Source organism: Mchenga conophoros, linkage group LG17 (assembly GCF_057382185.1).
Source record: "Mchenga conophoros isolate Kocher_MC1m ecotype Shallow Benthic linkage group LG17, M_conophoros_male_GT1.1, whole genome shotgun sequence".
NCBI lineage: Eukaryota > Metazoa > Chordata > Actinopteri > Cichliformes > Cichlidae > Mchenga > Mchenga conophoros.
The window spans coordinates 17,448,338-17,471,294 of record NC_140542.1 but is presented as its reverse complement, the minus strand read 5'-3'; the positions used below and the strand labels follow the sequence as shown (position 1 = coordinate 17,471,294).

General features: G+C 44.6%; 1 protein-coding gene across 1 annotated transcript; it reads right to left on the bottom strand.

The window, feature by feature from the left end:
* Window positions 1–532: 532 nt before the first annotated feature.
* On the bottom strand, window positions 533–7,389 carry dusp16 (dual specificity phosphatase 16). Its single transcript, XM_085251792.1, has 6 exons — window positions 7,105–7,389; window positions 6,553–6,691; window positions 5,169–5,332; window positions 4,867–5,026; window positions 4,655–4,778; window positions 533–3,410 (listed from the first exon to the last, which is right to left on the bottom strand). The coding sequence occupies exons 1-6, from the start codon at window positions 7,366–7,368 to the stop codon at window positions 2,336–2,338; spliced, it is 1,926 nt and encodes a 641-aa protein (XP_085107918.1). The 5' UTR covers window positions 7,369–7,389; the 3' UTR covers window positions 533–2,335.
* Window positions 7,390–22,957: the final 15,568 nt, after the last annotated feature.

The window sequence follows — 22,957 nt, the reverse complement described above, 5'->3', positions numbered from 1 at the left end:
CAGTGGAGGGTAACCTTAAAACACAGTTTCCTGTTTGTTACTGAAGCGTGGGTCACCACAGCCTCAGCATCCAGAGGAGCGGTCATTGACTGGAGCCTTCTGATTGGTCCATCAGCAACATTACCGGTCGCTTTAACTCTTTAAACTGCTCTGGAATAAAACAGCATCATCGACGTTGTTTACTTACAAATCTGCAGGAGGAAAATATTTACATGTAAAATACAAAAACTACATTAAACCTGACTTACAGTACGAGGATGATGAAGCAACGTTTCATACAGATGAAAACTGCATGAAAAAAAACTGAATCATATATTCTGATTTATTTATACTTTTTCTTTTATGTTTTGTACTTTTCAGACTCCCATACAGGAAACACATAAGGAAATAAAACAGGAGTATCTGTTTAATTAATGTATCATTTTTGATAGTGTATAAACGTTTGTTAAAATTTCAAACTGTTTGACTACATTAGATCTATTCATATTTCTCATTTATTGATAAATATGGGAAAAACAATTACAGAAATTACTTTTTTTTTTTTTTACACTCAATTAATTTTATTCTACAAGGTGAAATTAGCTGATTATTTTATAATCAATAATTTGTCCACTTTATTTTTATGGTCAATAAATCCAAAGGAAAATGAATATGGGAAAAAAAATGTCGTGTTCCGTACTGACAGAACATTGTGCTAAACATGTTTTTAAAACTTTAAGAATTTATTTCTAAAAACCAAGCTTCACAGATAGAGTTACATCTATGTCAGTGTCTGAGAGCAGGGCTCAGAGGTGTAAATTAGCCTTTGTATGTGTAGTTTCACGTCCACTTTAATTACACGTCAGAGCATGTATTTTGTATTTTTTGGCAGTGTTGGTCTTCCATACAGTGTGAGATTAGAAGTTTAAAGATGAAGCAGACAAACTTACACATCTGAAAAGTCATATTTTTTATTCTTTTTAAACACTCTGAATCAAACCAACCTCTATACCACAGTAGTGCAAGATTACCTGTGAATACGTCTGATCACATGACCTGCTGTCCATCCAGGTGAGGCCAGAGATCCCCTCTGATTGCCTCAGAGGACACCTGAGAGTTAACCTGCCAACAAGCTCCTTTGACCCCCCCCCAGAGAGTCTTGGCAGTCTTTGTTTCACTTCCTGTCGTCAATCACAAGGTCCAAGTGTGGCAGGAATAGCCACCACGGCAAAACACATAGGCGATGTCTGACATCAGTGTATTGATTTAACGTCCCATGAACCAACTATTCCCAATGTACTAATGTCAGAAAACAGAAAAAATCGTTCCAAAGCTGACAGGCTGCAGTGAGTACTGCCTCCGGTGGAGGTACTGATTACTACAGCCACAATTTTCAATCACGAATTGATTAGAAGTGAAAAAAAAAGTTTAAAGTGCGAGTCCCTCAGACAGGTCTGCACACGACATGTTAAAGCAGCGGTGAGTGTTCAGTCACAGCAGCTCTCTGATTCGACGCATTTCAGCATTTCCTGTTTTTAAACTGTTGGAGTGACGTTTTGGCCCTTTAACGAGTTACCACAGCAGCACGGACATGTTAACCAGTTCCCAAAGTGCTTCTTCCAGACCTCATATCCTGATATTAGCTCAGAGGTCACGCCAACCTATGGTTCTAACCCACCCTATGGATATGCCCACGTAAAGCTGCAGTACTCTCTCAAGCCCCTGCCACCAGATAAACACAGATGAGCTTCATCACAAACTCCTTCACCACTCGGCAGCCATCTTGAAACGCATAAAGGCACTTATTAGGCAGTTACTGTGGAACATGAAGGTCAGGGAACAATCAGACTGGTCAGAGGTAGAGTCAGGTCAGGGGTCAGATTTATTTGACCTGACAGATTACGCTGTACAGATGATGTCAAATATGTGATTGGAAGGCCAATCTCCGATCACACTGAGTGGATCGTTGTGGAAAGCAGAAAGACGATCATTACTGTGACAAATTAGATTAAAGCCAACCGCTCAGAGGCGTTACCAAGATGGCTGCCGAGCTGTGAGACCACTCAGATGGTCTGACCTTCATGAAAGGTTGTTACCCCAGCAGAAACCTGCCATTAGACTCAGCTGTCATCGATTAAGAGCTGCTACACTACCTGTATGCCCCTGAATGCCGCTCACACAGGAAGTTCCATCACCGTGAATCAGACCCGATCGAGTTATAGCTGGTTTGATTTATTCGACTTTTACCTGCATTTAAAAACCATTCAACTGCTGGCTTCGTCCCCTCCTTGTCCTCCACTGTCAGGGTCGGCCCTGACACAACACGGAATCGTTGGTTTGTGTTGCGTGTGTGAACTCACGACACCTCGATGACCTCCATACTGCCCGAGAAGCTTGATTGACTCCCCGCCGTGCCCATTTCCTCGCGGGAGCGGCTGTCCGCCATCCCATCTCCAAACTCCATCTGGCAGCTGCGCCGCTTCAGCTGCTTCTCAAAGCTGCTCTCTTCGTGCCAGCTCCTCCTCGAGTCACCGCGGTCATGTGTCCGCTGCCGCCGCCGTACCGCCTCCAAGCCGTGATTGCAGCTGTACGCCGTGAAGCCGCCGCCGCTCAGGATAGCCGATGTAGAGTAGAAGCGCGTGGACTCTGAGGAGAGGTACCATCCACTGGCCAAAGAGGAGGTGGAGACGGTGACAGGGCCCAGTAGGATGTCCGAGTGCCAGCCCTTCAGGGCGCTGCCACCTCCTGGTTTGGCGAGGTGCTGCTGGCTCCGTGAGAGGCCGAACAGGAAGCTGGTGGCGTTCTCCTCCATGCTCCCGCTCCGGTGCAAGTGGTGGGAGCAGTTGGTTGGAGCGGCGGGTGGCTTAGCAAAGCCGCTGGAGGCCGATGACACCGCTGGCTGCGGGCTGCCTGCCTCCTCCTTATCAGGGCTCTGCTCCGGCGTGGACTGCTCTGAAACCTCCTCCACTGGCGAGAACTGGCAGGGTTTACTCGTTGTCTCTTTGAAGGATGGCGGCTTGTAGAAGTCATTGCTGTCCCCCGACCCGCTGTGAGGCGCGAAAACTCGATGGGTGCCGCCCCCGCCAGGCTCGCCATATGACTTGATGTCCAAAGAGAAGGAGCGTTTCAACCGGGCACTGTCTTCTGAGCCGTCGGCGAGCTGCAGGCCACTCAGAGCCTGAGCCAGCAGGCGCTCCTCGGGGGCATTGGCTAAAACGCACGGCAGGGTCAAAGGTTCCAGCAGTGTCACGCCGGGCGTTGGGACCGCATCCTCAGGCTGAGCGCAGGCCTCGCTGCTGGGCTCCGGAGGATGGAGACACTTGGGTTTGGCGTCCGTACCAGGAGGACTTTTTATCTTCTTCTCAAAATCCAGCAGCTGACCCAGGAAGTTAAAGTTGGGCGAGATAGTCGGCCGCTTTTCCTTCACAAACCTGAATGAGGAAGAGAAACAGGAGCATGACTATGGACAGGAAGCAACACGACAGGTTAATGAGGATCAAACACTTACGGCTGTCAGCATCATTCAATACCAAACACGCGCACATTTAAAGTTTGCATTATTAGGGGCGTGGCTTCTGACTGACAGGTGGAGGCTGACACATGCAGCTGTAGCTGCTAGCCGTGTTTGTTAGGGATCGTCCTAGTGACTGTTTCTTAGTTGAGAAAAAAACAAGATGAACCGACTCGTCTAAAAGTAAATATTCAATAAAAACAAATGCCGCTTAATGACAAATTATCATCTGAAAACTAAACTGCGCACAAAAATCAGCCATTTTCTTCTGCTTATCTGGAGTTGTCAGGGGAGCCCAGACCTCCCTCTCACCACCTCCTCCAGCTTAGACTGAATGAATGACTGAACTCCTCACACTATCACAAGGCAGAGTCCATCCACTCCTAGGGGAAAGCTAATTTCTGCCACTTGTGCCTTCAATCTAGTTCTTTCACCTTTAAAAGAACTAACTACAGTGTTAACAAACATCATGCCGAGATTAACTGATACATGGTGTTTCTCGGGCAGCACGGTGGCACGGTCGGTAGCACTGTTGCCGCACAGCAAGAAGGTCCTGAGTTCAATTACACCATCAGGCCTTTCAGTGTGGAGTTTGCATGTTCTCCCTGTATTTGCGTGGGTTCCCTCTGGGTACTCCAGCTTCCTCCCACTGTCCAAAGACATGCAGTTAGTGGGGATAGGTTAACTGGTTAATCCAAATTGCCCATAGGCGTGAATGCGGGAGTGAATGTGAGCGAGAATGGTTGTCTGTCCCTGTGCGTTAGCCCTGTGACAGACTGGCGATCTGGGCCCCCCGCAACCCTGAAAAAGGATAAGCTTGGATGGTGTTTCTCACCAACAATGCTCCATCTGGTGGCGTCTGACTAATCCGCCCAACTATATAGCTGCTGTGAGGCTCGTGTACTAACAGAGTGTCTGAGCTCCAGATTCTATGCAAACATTACGTGGATGTAAAATAAATGTCTAAACTTGTCTCTGGTTGCTTGTTGGGGCTTCAGAAGCCTTGTCAACGGCTGACTGATGACTACAACCTGGTTATGTTCAGAGTTCAGTGACCTCTGATGACATCACAGGGGTAAGAACTCAGAAAACTGAGCATTCAAACATTTTAAACTAACAAACAGACTTGGTCCCAGGTCAGATTCAGAAGTCCTGACTTCTCACCTGTACGCCTCGTCCAGTGACATGTCCATCCTCTTCATGATGTAGGCGATGGCGATGGTGGCCGAGCGGGAGATTCCAGCCAGGCAGTGGACCAGGACTCGGGCGTTGGAGGCTTTGGCCTTCTCTGAAACACAACAAAGTTCAGACTGAGCAGAGAGCAGTAGGGTCTGGTTTATTCAGTCACACAAGAGAGGTGGGCAAGTGATGCTGACCTATGAACTCCACCGAGCGATCCAGCCACGGCAGGATCTTCTCACAGAACGAATCGTTGACGGGGACTCGGAGGAAGTGGGAGTCTGGGATGAAGTCTGGTTTGGGGCAGGTATTGCTGGCGTTCAGGACGTAGGCAATGTCGTTCTGTTGTATCAGGTCCTGGAAAACAAACACAGGTTTGGATCAGAGCCGGACCAGAGAGGCTGGACCCCAAGAAGAGAGAATTTAAAAAAATAAAATACATTTTTTTTTAAAAAGCGTTCGGGGGCAGGGCTGTGATGTGGGGGTGGTGCTGTGTCACCTTGTTGAGGACATCCCTCTGGCAGCCCAGGTACAGGTGAGGCAGAATACGGGTCGGCCCGATGTTGGTGACGGGCAGGCAGGGTTGAGAGATGCAGGAAGGAACCAGGGTGGACTTCCCCTCACAGAGACCAGGAAAAAGGTGAGAGAACTCGGAGAACCCACCTGAGACCCCACACACACACACACACACACACACACACACACACACACACACACACACACACACACACACACACACACACACACAGAGTCAGCTGACAGTGAAATAATGAGGTCAACAGCTGTGCTTCCTTCCGGCAGGAATCAGACTGAATCTTTGTCTCTGCTCGACTCAAACATCCTCATCACCTGTTGCCAGGCAACAAGCCAGAGCATCGATGTTCTGCAGCCTCCTTTGGAAACCGATTTATTTCCAGCAGAAAGTGCCAGGTGAGTCCAGCTATTGATCATGTAAAGAAAACGTTCTGATCTATAACTACACCTGTGATCATGATTGTACACAATCCAAAGACAGAACCTGAAAGATGTTCACACAGTTTTTAACTGAGGCCCAAACACTCCTGGTTTAAATGTCCTGGTACTTTTAAAAAAATAAATAAATACATTTAATCAATTAAATTCTGTTACAATTTTTTTAAGTTTACTGACTGATTTTTGACTTTTTTTAAAACTTTTTTCAATTTTTTATGATTTGTGTTTTTTCTTTTATTTTTAAGCATTTCTTTTACATTCTTATTTTAATTTAAAAAAATTAAATATTCTGTGTTTTTGTAGCTAATTTTAACAGCTTGTCTGTTTATGGATTTAAACATAGCATATGAGCACTTCCTGCTCACATGCCTGTCTGACTCAGTTCGCTGGCGGGCGTGTTTTGTGATCCTCGGCGCTGATGAAGACTCTGGTCTCCCAGTGGAAGTGGCTGTTGTGTAACTGAAACCTCAGAGCTAGCACTTTGTTTGGTTTTTCTGATGTGAGGGTGGAGCCACCGTGCAGCATTACATCATCGTTACATAACGCCACACTCAGTAGAAATAGCTGCAGGCAGCTGCAGCATGCTCGCTCAGAGCTAGAGCCGATCAGAAATCAATAATCTGATCGGTTCCTTCCCATTAGCTGCTGCCATCTCACTTTAATCACCTTTAACGAGTGTAAATGAGGTTTAATGGCGTCGCAGAGACGTCCAGCAGGAAGCAGCCGCTCGCTTTCAGAGGTTTCCTGTTTAAACTTAGATTACAGCTGCATGCCAGAGTCAGAGGCTCAAGATTCATCGTCATGACTCGGTGAACCCGGTGAACTGCTCACCCCCCACAGTTAAACGTTCCCTACAGGCCACACTCTGAACTTTAGTTATGGCAGAGCGACGCGGGTGCAGGGAGGCTCACCTGAGAGCAGGTGTACGGAGGGGAAGCTCCTCTCCAGTTTAACCAGCAGGACACTGATAAAGGACTCGGAGCTCAGAGCGGCTGGGTCGGCAGAGCTCTGATCGTACACCACCACCTCCTGATCGGCCTGCAGTTCCAACTGCAACACAGATACACAGGTACATCCAGGATCAGGAAAAGAGAAAATAAATCTGCACATAATAATAAAGGATATTGAGCTTGTAAAAATAAATAAATAAAAAATTCCCATCAACTTGAAACTAGAAACAATGCCTCAGTGAGCATGTGCAGATGAATGGCAAATCATGTCAGCATCACCCAACAACTCCACTCACCACATCAGGCACGGTCACGTCTGACTCTGAAAACATTGCAACAGTACTTAAAGCAACAGCTGTGTCCATCTTTTATATACAGTTTGTGACACAGTGACCAGTCATTTGTCCCCTGGCCTGCTCCGTACTTTAACCTAACGCATCGTTCTGAATCTGAGCCGTATTCTAACCACACCGGAGCAGCCCCCACCCTCCCACCACCACCACCACTACTCACCTTCTTTTTGGCTGAATGCTGCAGCAGCTCGGCAATCTGCACCTTGTCCTGCTGCAGCCTCCTCTTCATCAGCTTGGAGCAGTTCACGTTTACGGCCTCCAGGATGTGGGAGGTATTGTAGTCAACGAAGGGCCGGCTGTCAATCAGCACCACCCGGTCCAGCGCCCCCTCCAGCAGCGCTACCAGAGCTTCTGGCCCGATAGGGCGCACAATCCCGGGCCTTGCCATACCCAGTCCAGTCCGCGACCCCACACGCTCACACATGTGAGCTGCCTCCTCTCACTTCCCTACCACCCCCCCACCCCCCTCCCTGGTAGTAATCCTCCTCCTCCCCCCCTCCTTGTGGGCGTCCCGGCCGGCAGTCCAGCACAGTGATGCAGTCTGGCCAAGAACCTCAGAGGATGAAGAGCTCCATTGTGTCGGCCGGGTATGATGTCATCCCGATGGCAGCCCCAGAGAGAGAGAGAGAGAGGGAGAGAGAGAGAGCCAATCCCAACTGTGTGTGAGATGGTGGTTCAGAGTGTGTGTGTGTGTTCAGTCCATCAGTGTGTGTGTTTGCAGCGAGGGGGAGGGGCTTTCATTCACTCCAACAGCCGTCTTTTCTCCTGATGACATCACTCTGAGTTTTAAAATCTGAAACACAAACAGAGTCAGAGTGAGTCTGCATCACAGTCGCTTCAGAAACATTCAACGACGCCACGCCAAATCAGGACAAACCTTATTCACACAGAAAACCATGACCGTGAGACAGGTGGGTCAGGTTGTCCGGCACATCAGGATGACACAAAACACATCGCGCCCAATTTCACTAAACTTTATAGAGAGCCTGAAACATGAGCAGAGGAAGGAGCTGGAGAGTTACGGCGCTGTTCTCATTGCTTTCCTGAAAACCGTGAAAAAGAGACGTGCGTTTTGGAGTAGGGCTGCTCGATTATGGCAAAAATGATAATCACGATTATTTTCACTGAAATTGAGATCTCGGTTATTTGACAATATTTATTTAACCCTTTAAGACCTACCATAGAACCAAGTCCGCCAGAGCTTATATTATTTATTTATTTATTTGTTTTTGTTTTTTTACATGCTGTAGTGCCATTTTTGGGAGCATTTCAAGTTGCTATACAGCAATACAACTGTTATAGCCCATATTTTAATAATATGTATGCATTAAGTCCATGGTAATTACATTAATTACAAAAAAGTGCAATAAACTACAAAAAAATTGAAAATCGTTTTTGTTTTTTTACATATATTTCTACTTGGGGAAATTTAAGAGGCTTATCCCTCAAAACTTTAAATACAAAAAAGTTGCAAAAAATAGTTTCCCACCACAGGAAATTTATTTTGAGTGTCTTCATAGTTTTATTTTGGAGATACAGCAATTTTTATATAATGCAGGAAAAACAAAAAACAATCCTATGATGCAAATTTGCAAAGAAAACAGCAGGTGCATCAAAATAAACTATTTCCAGCAGTGCAATTTGAGTTCTAAGCATCCCAGAAACTATTCAGAAAAGTATATAGTCAAACATGACTTATAAAAACACCAGTATAGGCTTTTAAGGCCTACAAGTAAAAAAACTACATTTTCCGCGAAAATGACGTCACTTCCGGTTTCGGACAGGAAATGGCGGGCATGAGATAGTTCACGTTGACTTCATTTTCATTGTTGGAAGTGTTACGAACAGCTGATCGGATCGGCAAAGCGTGTTTCTGGAATATTATGTTTTTGTTCCTGCAAGCGCTTTTTATGCAATTTTTGCAAAGCTATATGTGGAAGGAAACCGTGACCGAGGACAAGCTGATGGCATAAGATGTAAGTACAACTCCTCTGGTTTCATATGCAAAACAAATTATTGCGCTAGCTTACGCGGTTCCTGTTCTACAGGGATTTAAAGGGTTAACAATAACAATGTATTGAATAATGACTTTAAAAAAATAATATAAAATAGTGTGCAAATACTGATAACAGTGCAAATGTTTGCAATATAAAAAATAAATGAAAAATGTAAACATCTATATTTAGTGAACTTTGCAGTGTTGCTCTGTGGTGCAGCTACGACACCGTAGCAAAGTTTACACACTATGTCTACTTGATCCACGTCTGACTCCGCAAACCCATAATGTTTCCACACCACTGAAGTTTTTTTTTTTACCTCTCTTTTCAACCAATAGCAGTCACTCTCCTCTCCAAATAACTTCTGCTTAGCTTTCCGAGCTTCCCTTGGGTCCTCTTAATTGTTGTGACGTGTGTTCGGAATGCAGAGCAGTGCGCTTGATTTGCCACACGGAGCAGCGCGAGAGTAAAGCACAAGGGAGGGGCTAATAATCGGCTCAGTCATTTTTAATGATCGTTGAAAGCCCAGATCGTAATCGTGATTAAAATTCGATTAATTGAGCAGCCCTATTTTGGAGTGGGCCTTACAGTCAGTAATAAAGATTTAAATCAGTTGTTTGTTGGGAGGAGGTACACTACATGCAGGTGATCTCACCTTCCAGCTGAAAATAATTATCAAATAACACCCTCATACTGAGCTGTGTAAGAAATCAGCGATGCAGTGGTTTCTGTGCTCGAGCTCGTAAAAGTGTGACGAATGATTGAGCTGCTTCTTTGAGCTCAGGTGTTGAAGCACTTATCTGCACAATCTCACACACACACACACACACACACACACACACACACACACCTTCATACATCAAATTACTTTTTGCACAGTGTTCAGTTTTTTGCACAACCCACTGTCATTGTTGCACCTTTCAATTGCACTGTCTTGTGTCTGTATAGTTCTATTCTGTCTGGTGTTGCACTGTGTTTGTTTTGTTTTTTGCAATTTTTGCACACTTGCACTTTATGTAGTCCTGTGTTGATTGTCTGTTATATGTAGCACCATGGTCTTGGAGGAACACTGTCTCGCTTTACTGTGTACTGTACCATTGCACATGGTTGAAGTGACAATAAAGCCACTTGACAACTTGATCCAGCTGTGCAGGTATGACAGAAGCTGGTCTCAGGATGACTCACAGCTCTGCACCAGGACACTCCCTCATGCTGTAAAAGTTAGAGCCGAAAAATCCCCAAACTTGTTGCACCTTCTCCTCAGAGTGGGACTTAGTTGCTTGGCACATCTGTAAAGGGTCCTGCTGCTTCATTTTAGTGATGTCACCGAGGTTCAGCGCACAAGTGGTCAACCGTTAAACTCGCGGTCCCAGCCAAAGGAAAGTGAAACCATCCACCTGGGATAGATGGAGTGGTCCCAGGTCTCTACAGCTGCAGATAACACAGCGGAGAGCAGGAATCCCAAATCACCTTCACAGGTAACTGTAAGCAGGACTGACCCGTATACAGCCAGGAGACCCAGAAAAAGTCCCCACATTTTATTTCCTTCTGTCGGCGGCACCACATTTAAAACATGTTAACGAGACGGAGGCAACGCTGTAGCTCCACAGACTCACCAGCATCTCTGGAATGGCTCGAACTTTGCTGGACTGTTGATGAATAAATTTATGTGAGATGTAATTAAGACACTTTATCAGAGGGAAAGTGTGACTTTAGACCAGGGGTGTCAAACTCGCAGCCCTGGGTCCCCTTGCAGCCCACGTGTTGTTGAATTTAATGTTAAAATAAGTTCTTTAAAAAGCAAAAAAAAATTTAATATGAAGGCAATATGAGCAGAGAGTACAAACATGTTTAAGGATTGACTGTGTTAGTAAGAACGTTATTTGTAAAGAAAACACCAGCAGTCAAAAACTAATGTGTAAAGTGTAAAAACTAATGTCTGTCTTATTTTGTTAAATACGAACAAAATTATAGGAGATGTGCTGCCATGTGTTTGGCCAGAAAGAGAGTAACAATTTATTTATTTGGTAGTTCATTGTAAGGCTTCAGTTAGTTAAGAGTGAGGGGGAAAACAATTGTGTTCACGTTTTCAGTTTTGTCTTTTTATACAATATTTGAAATCTAAAAAACAAACAAACAAACAAAAGACACTACATTTTTGGAAATATTTGTGGGTGTTTTCCTGTTTGTTTGTTTTTTAGTACTACTTGAAAACACTAAAGTGAGCTTCAGGTCATTTAAGTTTGAGACCCTTGCTTTAGACACTCGAGCCTGACATCAGCTGCACAATTTTAGCTTATAACCAGCTGCTGCTGTTTAGCTGGGTCGCTGTCAGCTGTGGGGAGACGTGAGGGTCACATGTCTGAGCAGCTGACAACGACGAGAATATATGAGCACGTTTATCTTTGTTTTCATGTGTTAGACTTCACTCAGGAGAAGCTTGAGGAGAAAGAGGATGAGGTGGAGATGAGACTGATGAAAGTGGTACCTGTGATGGTTAAATGAAACCAATGATTGAAGGAGTGTGGACAGTGGTTGCAGAGCTGTGATGGTGTTTAAAGAGTTAACATGTCCACAGTGAGCTGCACACACAAGACTGCAGCTCCAACATCAACCTTCAGGTGTGTTAGCATCACGTCCACATTAAAACGATTGTGTAAACTACAGCCATCCCTCCAAAGAGCACTGACCTACATTCCCCCCCGACAGAACGGATGGTTTATGTGGAGGAACTGAATTAGCGCCTGCAAGGAGGAATGTAAAATCAAGAGGAGACCAGCCTGGAGCCATGAACCAGGAAGAAAGAGGACGATTGTGTTTTCTGGAGCCTTTAAACAGCAGCTGGAGCTTCTGGCTGTGTCTCCAACATCAGGTTCCACTTCAATCCAATAATTCGGATCCCGCTGATGTTTTTCCAAGCCAGGACATTCCTGCTCTGACACCCGATCTGTCAAATTACCGGCTACGAGCCACAGGAACAGATGGCATCACGGGCACCGGTCTGCAGAAATGCCTCGACTCAAATCACCTGCCAGCCTCCTGCAACATCACACACTGAGCTCAGGCGGCATGCCGGAGTCACGTGACCCACCGTCGCCATGACCATTAATCTTAATTGGAACCCACCTATAAAACTTTCATGTTAAACATGAACCCCTGCGGCAGGAGATCTGTGACAGGAAGTGAGGTGACCAGGCGCCTTGTATAACATCACTACTGCATTTAGATTCAGAGAGACAAACAGGCTGCTTGGTCGTCCTTCTGACTCAAAAACCTAAAAATAGCCCTGGAGTGTTATTAAGCCGATGTCACTGTCACTAAAGCAGAAAAACAAAAATAATCTGAGTGGTGGGCGCTCACTGAGTACTGACCTCCTGTCAGAGTTTGGTTTTCTCTGGAGGCTCGAGCTCTGAGTCATGATGATTTTAGTCTGAGGGCGAGCGCCGGCCTCGTCCTCAGCTCTACACCACAGGTAAGAGTCCAGGTAGAGGCTGTTATCAGGTGTAACAGAGCGGTGAAGTCGGGCCTCTGAGACACAGAGAGCCCTCATCTTCAAACACCATCAGATAAAGAGCGCTGCCACTTCCTGCTCCTCTGCGCCTCTACATGTGACAGGTGCGCTCAGAGCTTGAGCTGACAGTGGAGACCGGTCAAAGGTGAATGACCTGAGGTTAAAAGCAGCCAATCACAGGACTTTAGCCCTGTGCTGACATCACACACAGACAGGTTAGACTCCCGCTGTGCTCACCTGAGCCAACACTCTGAAAATGACGCTGGAGTGTCGACCAATCACCCGGAGGCAAGCATTCAAAATAAGAAGCTGGTAAAAAGGTGGGTGGGGCATGCTGCAGCAGATTGTTTTAACTATTAATTATAATAAAAAATTTTAAATGAGGCTTCCAAAGCCACTACAGAGAGGAACTTGTGGTTCAGCCCCAACACATGATCAGCTCATTGTGCTGAAGAGGAAGTAAACCAGTGCTGTGATGGCTATAAACAACGCCATGATTGAGCGTTTAATTGTAATTGGTGGAAACGCTGTCAGCAGCTGGCCGTCACCCTGACATCACTTCCGGTTCCCTCAAGGACACTGATCAGGCTTCACCACCATCCTACTGACCTGCATGACACTTAAATTTCCTCACTGAGCACACTCACTAAACGTAAACGCATAAATAAAAATTATTCACTGCTCTGGTCATGTGACTCACCGGCTCTAAACTGACACCTCTCAGCATCAGTGCAAACGTTTAAAAACAAACCACTGAAAACGGCGAGGTTTTCCTCTCCTGAAGGAAACACACAGATAATAAGTGAGTTAGCTGGGTTTCATTTACCTGACAGTGCTTATGAAATAATCTAACACAGGTTAGGCTGATAAAGGTCCACCCTCACAGGTGAGTATTGATTACTGACAGATTGATTATTGGCAGCTTAAACCATCAGTTTTCAGTTCCTTTAGACTGTTATTACCACTGAGATGAACCACAATTGTTTTATTTCATTAACTCTGTTCCATCACAGTCTGGATATCTGTAAGAACACAGACTCTCAGGGGACTGTCTGGACCGGTATAGCTGTACAGTACACACCTACAGCAGCCGGCTAGGTTGATCTAACCTTGCAGTATTTCAATCCAAAGTTTTATTATTGTACAGGCTGTGTGGACCCTCTGATGCTCATATTATCCTTCAGTATGTTGATCATGCTTATTTGCTGCCTGCGTTTGTACTGACAGTGTGCAGAGATGATGCAACAGAGACGGTTCTCAAATTTAAATGTCAAACCTTCTTCTGAAGTCTGAAACGTGACTCTGAGGTCAGATCACTCAGAGAAGTGTGAGCTTCATTTACTCAGCTTACCTGATTCACACACCTAATGGTCACCTGTTAACTTTGTAATAACTTATTTACATTTGGATGTTTATTTCACTTAAAAAAAATAATGGAACATTTCCATTAAATATATTATTTATATTTAAAATAAATGTACCTTTAACTTTAAGGACATTTAGTAAGGGAAGTCTAGTGTGTGCTGTTAAAAGCATGCTCAGCAGTTTAAAGGTTATCTGAGAGTCTGAAGGGTGCTTCATTTATCAGACATTAATATAAACAAATAGGCTTTATCTTTTATTTTAGGAGGTTTGGGCAGATTTAAGGAGAGCTTAATGTTTACAGCTCTGTCATCGGTGGTGTTCAGGGTTATCTGAGTGAATCACGAGGAGATTAATGCTCATACTTTACCTTTGAGGAAGTTTCACCATGTTTAAGGAAGACTGGTCAAAATGAAATTGAGATGAGCAGATAAAGAGTTTCTGCGGTAATAAATGGATATCTGCCTGCATAGACTGAGTTAGTTATTATTTATAAGGATGTTAATACACATACATAACGCTAGTTTTCATTTTAAGGAAGTCCTGGCATATTTAAGGGAACTTACAGGCACTGGAACTGTAATATGAGCTAATATGAGTGGTGTCAGGGTAATTTAAACAAATAAGTAAATTTACTATTATTTAAAAGGACATTACTACCCACAAATATTGTTCTGTCTTTATTTTAAGGCAGTTTCGGTATATTTTAGCGCAGTCACAGACGGTCTAATACGAGCTAACCTGTGCTGTTGTAGTGTGAGTTTGATTTAAGGGAGGCCTGGCTGCTGTTGGAGGCTCCTCGCTGGTTCTGGGAGCTTCGGGCGGTGTGGGCGACATTTCGGATGTTACGTTGGCCGTTTTATAACTCTCTCAGCCCGCTGCTCTCTCACATTTTATCGGTGTGTCTCCGCGTTCTGACCGCCACTCCGGCTCACCTAAAAAGAAACCGACGAACAGCGACGTTTTCCCGCTAAGTTCCCCTCAGACGCGGGGTTAGCCCGGGCTGACACACGGAGCGAACTTTAACTTTAGGCCCGGTAACGGAACTTCAGCCGCCGCTCGGTCACTCTTGAACCAGAAATTTTGGTGAACTCACCGTCTGAAAACTCGACGTCAGAGTCCGGACAGCAGCTCCTCCGACCCGGCTGGACAAACCGGGGGAGTCCGCCTGGTGTACCGGAGAGGACGGGTCGCAGAGGAGAGCAGAAGCGGCGGAGGGACTCGGTGAAGTCCTGGTGCTGCCATAGAACGATGAGGTCACCGCGATAAAAATAACAGCATGGCGTCATCGTCAGAGCTGCTCGGCTCGGCGCAACGGGCTCTTAAAGGCGCAGGCAGCGATGCAGTGCGCACGCGCAAAGTACTGCCTCTGGAAAAGCCCGAGAGTGCTGTGTCCTGCAAAATATAGTGTATATACTGCAAATTATATTGCGAAATATACTGCAAGTTATACTGTAAATTATACTGCCAAATATATTGCAAGATATACTGTACAATATATTGCGAAATATACTGTATATACTGCGAAATATACTGTATATACTGCAAATTATACTGTGAAATAGACAGACAAGTTCACTGTACAATATACTGCAAAGTGTAAGTCACAGCAGAAGATGATCCTGGTTTCAGATGAAAGAAGACCTTCCATCTGTTCTCACCTGTTCCCCGCAGACACCTATAGCCTACTGAGTAGGCTATAGGTGTCTACTCACTCATATGAGTGAGTAGACTCACTCATATGAGTCCCTACTCACTCATATGAGCCTGAAAGTTTACCCAGAATGCACTTTGTGAGGAACACAGATCAAACACGGACGCAGTTTTGCTCCTCTCCGTCACAGAAACAGTTTATTCAGACTTTGATCAATCACACAGGTGCTACTCACAGAATAAAAGTCCTGCTCTCGTGACGAATGCAGTGTAAACCTGATCTAACGGAGCCTGATAGTGTTTTTCAGGCTTGAGACTTTCATGTGCTCTGCTGCACTCAAAGTGTTGGAAAAACAGTGAAAGCATTAATCTGGAACCTGTGTACTTGGAGCACTGAAAATACTACCAGCATGCTGGTAAAATGTCAGATTGTGGTGGATGGGATATTTTTGTGTGTTTGTGTAACCTTGCTGATTGTGTAATGTTTCTGAATCAGCTAGTTGTCTTGGGATGCCGAGCACAGAGATGACAATGTAAGCGACACAAGCAGAAGAAAACTGAAAGCTCTCTCATACTGGAGCAATTAGGACGCATGGCTAACTCTCACTGATGAAGGCATCAGACAGACGGTTGTCATCTCATGCCTGCTTTCAGATGCTCTGAGCACGCTTGTTTCTTCTCACAGTAAAGACTTTCATCTTTGGTTCATCTCACGCCAACAGGTTTAAAATATAAATAATTAAAAGAATTTCTGGCTGCTGAAAAAGTAGCTGGAAATGCACAGGAAGAATCAACGGTGTTCAACAGACCAATCACAGCAGCTGCATCAACCTGACGTACAGGTACTTTTTTAGAGGTGCAGGTTAGGTTAGAGTGTGGAATTAGGGGAGTTTGTGGCTACATTGTAGTTATGATGCAGACCATAAATCTAAAGTAACGAACGCTAAAACACGCGTGAACAAGCTGTGAGAAGATTGGCAGCTCAGTTCGATTCAGAGAGAAGCTGATTGCTGAAGCAGACCAGAGATTAGGATCTGATCAACGAGCACAGAGAGTAGTGATGGGCTCACATGTTCTGCCTCGCAGCTGCTCTAAACGGTAAGCCTGAAAAATAATATCAGTGTTATGTCTTTTATTCTGACACAGTGTTTCACTACATCACTTTCTCTAATGGTACCGCAGGAGGTACAGAGGTCAGAGGTATAACCATAGCAACCAGTTAGAATCACACTGCATGAAGAGGTTTGATCGTAGCTCTAATGTAGTACAGGTACAGTCAAGATAACAGCCACACCTGAGGAGGAACGGCAAGTGAATGTGACAGTCATGGTGGTATCTGTGATGCAGAGACAAATCGAATCAAATCACTTTTATTGTCACGTCACAAGTGCAGGTACACTGGTACAGTACATGCGAATGAAATTCTTGTGTGCGAGTTTCACAAGCAACAGAGTTGTGCAACAATACAATAACATAAAACAAGCAAAATATAAGAATGGCTAAATCTGAGAGTAATAAATATATGTACAATATAAGAATGTATGCATTACTGGATGTGTATACTAAATATGTTTTTCTACGTGTGTGTGTGTGTGTATACATATTTTACAAATTAAATAGAGTAAACAATAAAATAAAATATACAGAGGTTGGTAGTTGGACATGTGCAAAACAGTGGCATTTATATACAGTGTGGAGTGCATAATGTTGAAGTTCCAGTAGTGAAGCTGAGGTGTCTATGAAGTGTTCAGCAGTCTGATGGCCTGATGGAAGAAGCTGTCTCTCAGTCTGCTGGTACGGGACCGGATACTGCAGAACCTCCTTCCTGATGGAAGCAGTCTGAACAGTTTATGGCTGGGGTGACTGGAGTCCTTGATGATCCTCCCCGCTTTCCTCAGGCACCGCTTCCTGTAGATGTCCTGGAGGGAGGGAAGCTCACCTCCAATTATCCGTTCAGAACATTGCACTACTCTCTGGAGAGCTTTGCGGTTGTAAGCGGTGCTGTTGCTATACCAGGTGGTGATGCATCCAGTGAGGATACTCTCAATGGCACAGCGGTAGAAGGTCCTGAGGATGCATGCCAAATCTTTCCAGTCTCCTGAGAAAGAAGAGGCGCTGCTGCACCTTCTTCACTGTTTTGTTTATGTGTCCTGACCACGTAAGATCCTCAGCTAGATGTACACCAAGGAACCGGAAGCTGCTCACTCTCTCCACAGCAGCGCCGTTGATGGTGCTGGGGGTGTGTACTTCTCTGCACCTCTGGAAGTCCACTATCAGCTCCTTTGTCTTTGCGACGTTGAGGGTGAGATGGTTGTCTTAACACCAGTAGGTCAGGGCGCTGACCTCCTCCCTGTAGGCCGTCTCATCACCGTTGGTGATAAAACCCACCACTGTAGTGTCGTCCACAAACTTCACAATGACTTTGGAGTTGTTAGTGGCCGTGCAGTCGATGTAGAGTGAGTACAGGAGAGGGCTCAGTACACACCCCTGTGGAGCACCAGTGTTCATTAGGATGAGGTGATGCTGCCCAGTCTGACCACTTGGCGTCTGTCAGACAGGAAGCTAAGGATTCAGCTGCAGAGGGAGCTACTCAGTCCTAGATCCTGCAGTTTCCTGTCCAGCTTCGAGGGAACGATGGTGTTGAATGCTGAGCTGTAATCTACAAACAGCATTCTCACATACGTGTCTCTCTTCTCCAGGTGTGACAGGGCAGTGTGTAGTGTCAGGGCTATGGCGTCATCAGTGGACCTGTTGTGGCAGTATGCAAATTGTAGAGGGTCCAGTGAGTCGGGTAGTGAAGAGCAAACGAAGTCCCTGACCAGCTTCTCGAAGCAAATCCCACTAGTTGAACTGATCACAGCCACAGAAAGAGAAATTTGAAACAACAACATTGCAGACATAGAAGCAGAGCAGCTGCAGACAAAAGTTTCTGCATGTCTCAGCAATGCAAAGCCCCCAGCATCCAACATCAGCATGAAGGAGGAAGGCACTTACATCAGTTAGTAATGACAACATTATCATCCTTCTGCCAGACAAGGGTAGGTGCACAGTTTTGCTAAACCATATAGACTATCATGAGAAAATTTGTTCAGTGACAAAAATACTCATGAGCCCAGAAACAAGACCCAGGAAGTGACTACAGGAACAGGGTGATAGATTTTCTGGAGCAGGTAGAACAAGATAACGCTACTGACCGGACCGCATACCACAGGCTATTTCTAGGGGTGTACCTTTAAGATCACTTGTCTGTATGATCAACTCGGTCACCTATAACATCTCAAAGTTTCTGGCTTTGATGCTCAACCTGTTGGTAGGCAGCTCTGAACACCACATCCAGAACACCTTAGATTTTGTTGAGAAGGTGAGAGACGTCATTATGGAGGCAGATGAAACCATGGTCTCGTACGATGTTACATCTCTCTTCACTTGCATCCCAGTCACGGAAGCATTGAAGGTAGTTCGTAAGAGATTACAGGATGACCCCAACCTCAGCAACAGGACCACTCTTCAGCATAGACCAAGTGTGTTTGCTTTTGGAACTGTCTTCATTCCACCTATTTCACATACAAGGGTCAGTACTACCTAGGGTTCCAGTGCTAACTGAGGTTCCTCAGTTTCACCCATTGTGGCCAACTTGTGCATGGAAGAAGTGGAAAAGATGGCTCTGTTATGCTACCCTGGAACACCCCCAAGTCATTAGTTCAGGTATGTGGCTGAAACCTGGGTGAAAATTAAATCTCAGGACATACCACGATTCAGTGGTCACATTAACTCAATGGACCAAGACATCAAATTCACTGGGGAGAATATGAAAAGTAGCAGGTTAGCCTTCTTAGACTGTGAGATTTCCATCAATAATGGGGGACATTTAAAAGTCGATGTATACCGTAAATCAGATCAGTATTTAAGGTTTGACTCTCATTATCCACTGGAGCACAAACTGGGTGTCATTAGGACACTACAACACAGAGTGAACAGCATCCCTACAGACACAGGGCCCAGGGAAGCAGAAGAACATATCAAGAAGGCTCTGAGTAAATGTGGTTATCCCAGCTGGACATTTGAATCTTGGAATCATTTTTGACCAGGATATGTCCTTTAATGCACTAATTAAACAAATATGTAAGCCTGTGTCTTCTTGTGTCTTGTTTTGTGTCTTCCATTTCTGAAATATCTCTAAAATTAGAAATACAGTGGGGCAAAAAAGTATTTAGTCAGCCACCGATTGTGCAAGTTGCCCCACCTAAAATGATGACAGAGGTCAGTAATTTGCACCAGAGGTACACTTCAATTGTGAGAGACAGAATGTGAAAAAAAAATCCATGAATCCACATGGTAGGATTTGTAAAGAATTTATTCGTAAATCAGGGTGGAAAATAAGTATTTGGTCAATAATAAAAATACAACTCAATACTTTGTAACATAACCTTTGTTGGCAATAACAGAGGTCAAACGTTTACTATAGGTCTTTACCAGGTTTGCACACACAGTAGCTGGTATTTTGGCCCATTCCTCCATGCAGATCTTCTCGAGAGCAGTGATGTTCTGGGGCTGTCGCCGAGCAACACGGACTTTCAACTCCCGCCACAGATTTTCTATGGGGTTGAGGTCTGGAGACTGGCTAGGCCACTCCAGGACTTTCAAATGCTTCTTACGGAGCCACTCCTTTGTTGCCCGGGCGGTGTGTTTTGGATCATTGTCATGTTGGAAGACCCAGCCTCGTTTCATCTTCAAAGTTCTCACTGATGGAAGGAGGTTTTGGCTCAAAATCTCACGATACATGGCCCCATTCATTCTGTCCTTAACACGGATCAGTCGTCCTGTCCCCTTGGCAGAAAAACAGCCCCATAGCATGATGTTTCCACCCCCATGCTTCACAGTAGGTATGGTGTTCTTGGGATGCAACTCAGTATTCTTCGTCCTCCAAACACGACGAGTTGAGTTTATACCAAAAAGTTCTACTTTGGTTTCATCTGACCACATGACATTCTCCCAATCCTCTGCTGTATCATCCATGTGCTCTCTGGCAAACTTCAGACGGGCCTGGACATGCACTGGCTTCAGCAGCGGAACACGTCTGGCACTGCGGGATTTGATTCCCTGCCGTTGTAGTGTGTTACTGATGGTGACCTTTGTTACTTTGGTCCCAGCTCTCTGCAGGTCATTCACCAGGTCCCCCCGTGTGGTTCTGGGATCTTTGCTCACCGTTCTCATGATCATTTTGACCCCACGGGATGAGATCTTGTGTGGAGCCCCAGATCGAGGGAGATTATCAGTGGTCTTGTATGTCTTCCATTTTCTGATGATTGCTCCCACAGTTGATTTTTTCACACCAAGCTGCTTGCCTATTGTAGATTCACTCTTCCCAGTCTGGTGCAGGTCTACAATACTTTTCCTGGTGTCCTTCGAAAGCTCTTTGGTCTTGGCCATGGCGGAGTTTGGAGTCTGACTGTTTGAGGCTGTGGACAGGTGTCTTTTATACAGATGATGAGTTCAAACAGGTGCCATTCATACAGGTAACGAGTGGGGGACAGAAAAGCTTCTTACAGAAGACATTACAGGTCTGTGAGAGCCAGAGATTTTCCTTGTTTGAGGTGACCAAATACTTATTTTCCACCCTAATTTACGAATAAATTCTTTACAAATCCTACCATGTGAATTCATGGATTTTTTTTTCACATTCTGTCTCTCACAGTTGAAGTGTACCTCTGGTGCAAATTACTGACCTCTGTCATCATTTTAAGTAGGGGAACTTGCACAATCGGTGGCTGACTAAATACTTTTTTGCCCCACTGTATCCTGTGTCAGAGTGATGCTGAAAAAACTAGTTCATGCATTTATTACTTCTAGGATGAACTACTGTAATTCGTTATTATCAGGATGTCCTAAAAGTTTGATGAAAAGCCTTCAGTTAATACAAAATGCAGCAAGAGTACTGACAGGGACTAGAAAGGGAGAGCAGAATTCTCCAATATTGGCTTATCATCAGTCAGTCCTTTTCTACATTAAGTGCTTCGTAGAGACTGTGACAGTGACTAAAACCATCTGGGTTGTTCCTAACGGAAAACCTTGGTTGACAAGTGGAGTACAGGCTCTAATCAGAACAGGGATAGTTCCCTGTACAGCACTGCATGAGCCAACGTAGCAGGGGCATCAAACATGGCAAGGAGGCCTACAGGAGGAGCATAGAGAGCTGCCTCACCGACAGCAACCCCAGGCATTACTGACAGTTTGCACTTTCTGAAGTGTTATCTGGTACATCAGCATTACAGGTTAGTAGGGCAAGCCACTAAATTAAAGAACCCACGGCCCTACTCAGTGCTACAACACCCCTTTGATCTAATTTGAATACTAGCTACATGGGTTGGGTGCTACACTATGATTCACTGAGTGTTTCTTCTTCACACACTATGTGCTTATACACCTCTCTGCATTTAATCATTAGTTATTGTTAAGTTATTAATCTCTGGCTCTCTTCACACGTGTTCACACGTATCATGACAGAACTGGGCATGATCTTTAAAATAACATCTACTGTCAGTGACATCAGAGGAATGAACAAAGTGTGTGTAACAGTAGCCTGATGACTTCATACTTCACCTGAACAGTCTCAGCAGGATCCACCATGATTGCTCTCCATGTCTCTTTGTGCTAATCCCACTAAAGCTTCCTGAGGAAGTAAACTCAGAACAGAAGCTCTGATATTTGTATAACCTTCTTCCACAACATAATCTTCATTTCCTCTAAATTTCCAGCAGCTGATGTAACAGGATTAGTCAGCAGGTCATGGGTAGATTAACATACATTTGACCCTTTGGCCTGTGAGGAGATGTCATCATAGAATCCACTCTCAGGGACAGCAGGATGTGTTTTCTTAATATAAATAATTGAATGAATGAATGAATGAATGAATGAATGAATGAATGAATGAATGAATTCTAACCCTCTGAATGTGATGATGAGATGATTGTGGAAGAGGAGAGGTGGTTATGGTTATAAGTTATGGCTCTTTAAAGACTTTAAGTAAAATAATAAAATATATGTGCATTTATATCCAACAGTGAATTGGTGTATACTGAAGACTGAGCAGTAAAGATGAGCTCAGACTCTTCATCAGTTTCTGTCCTGCACACACTGACCGTCTGTTCTCTGTGACAACAGCGACCCTTACAAACCTTCTTCATATTATTCTGTTTTCTTTACACCAGATGACGGCAGAATGCAGGTGAAAAACTTTATTTAAAACATCAAAGGTTGAAAAATATATCTGTAGTATCAACTTCTTAAAGCATTTGGGTAAATAGTGTGAACTTTCACCTCTTAACTGTGAACTTTCAGCCTCAGATTCTAAAGTTTGATATTTAATTTACTGAGGAGACTTTTTAAATTTTAGAGGCAAAACTCATCAGAGAGACATTAAAGCGTTTTACTTTTAAGATCCAAATTATGAGATTCTAAAAAACAACTTCACCCATTCACATGGCGTGATC

Excerpts from the sequence above, each read along its gene's own strand:
- dusp16 (XM_085251792.1), bottom strand. The coding sequence starts at position 7,368 with ATGTGTGAGCGTGTGGGGTCGCGGACTGGACTGGGTATGGCAAGGCCC. Across the intron at positions 6,692-7,104 it reads AGCATTCAGCCAAAAAGAAG|TTGGAACTGCAGGCCGATCA; the intron begins GTGAGTAGTGGT and ends TCTGTGTTGCAG. Across the intron at positions 5,027-5,168 it reads AGAGGGATGTCCTCAACAAG|GACCTGATACAACAGAACGA; the intron begins GTGACACAGCAC and ends TTTGTTTTCCAG.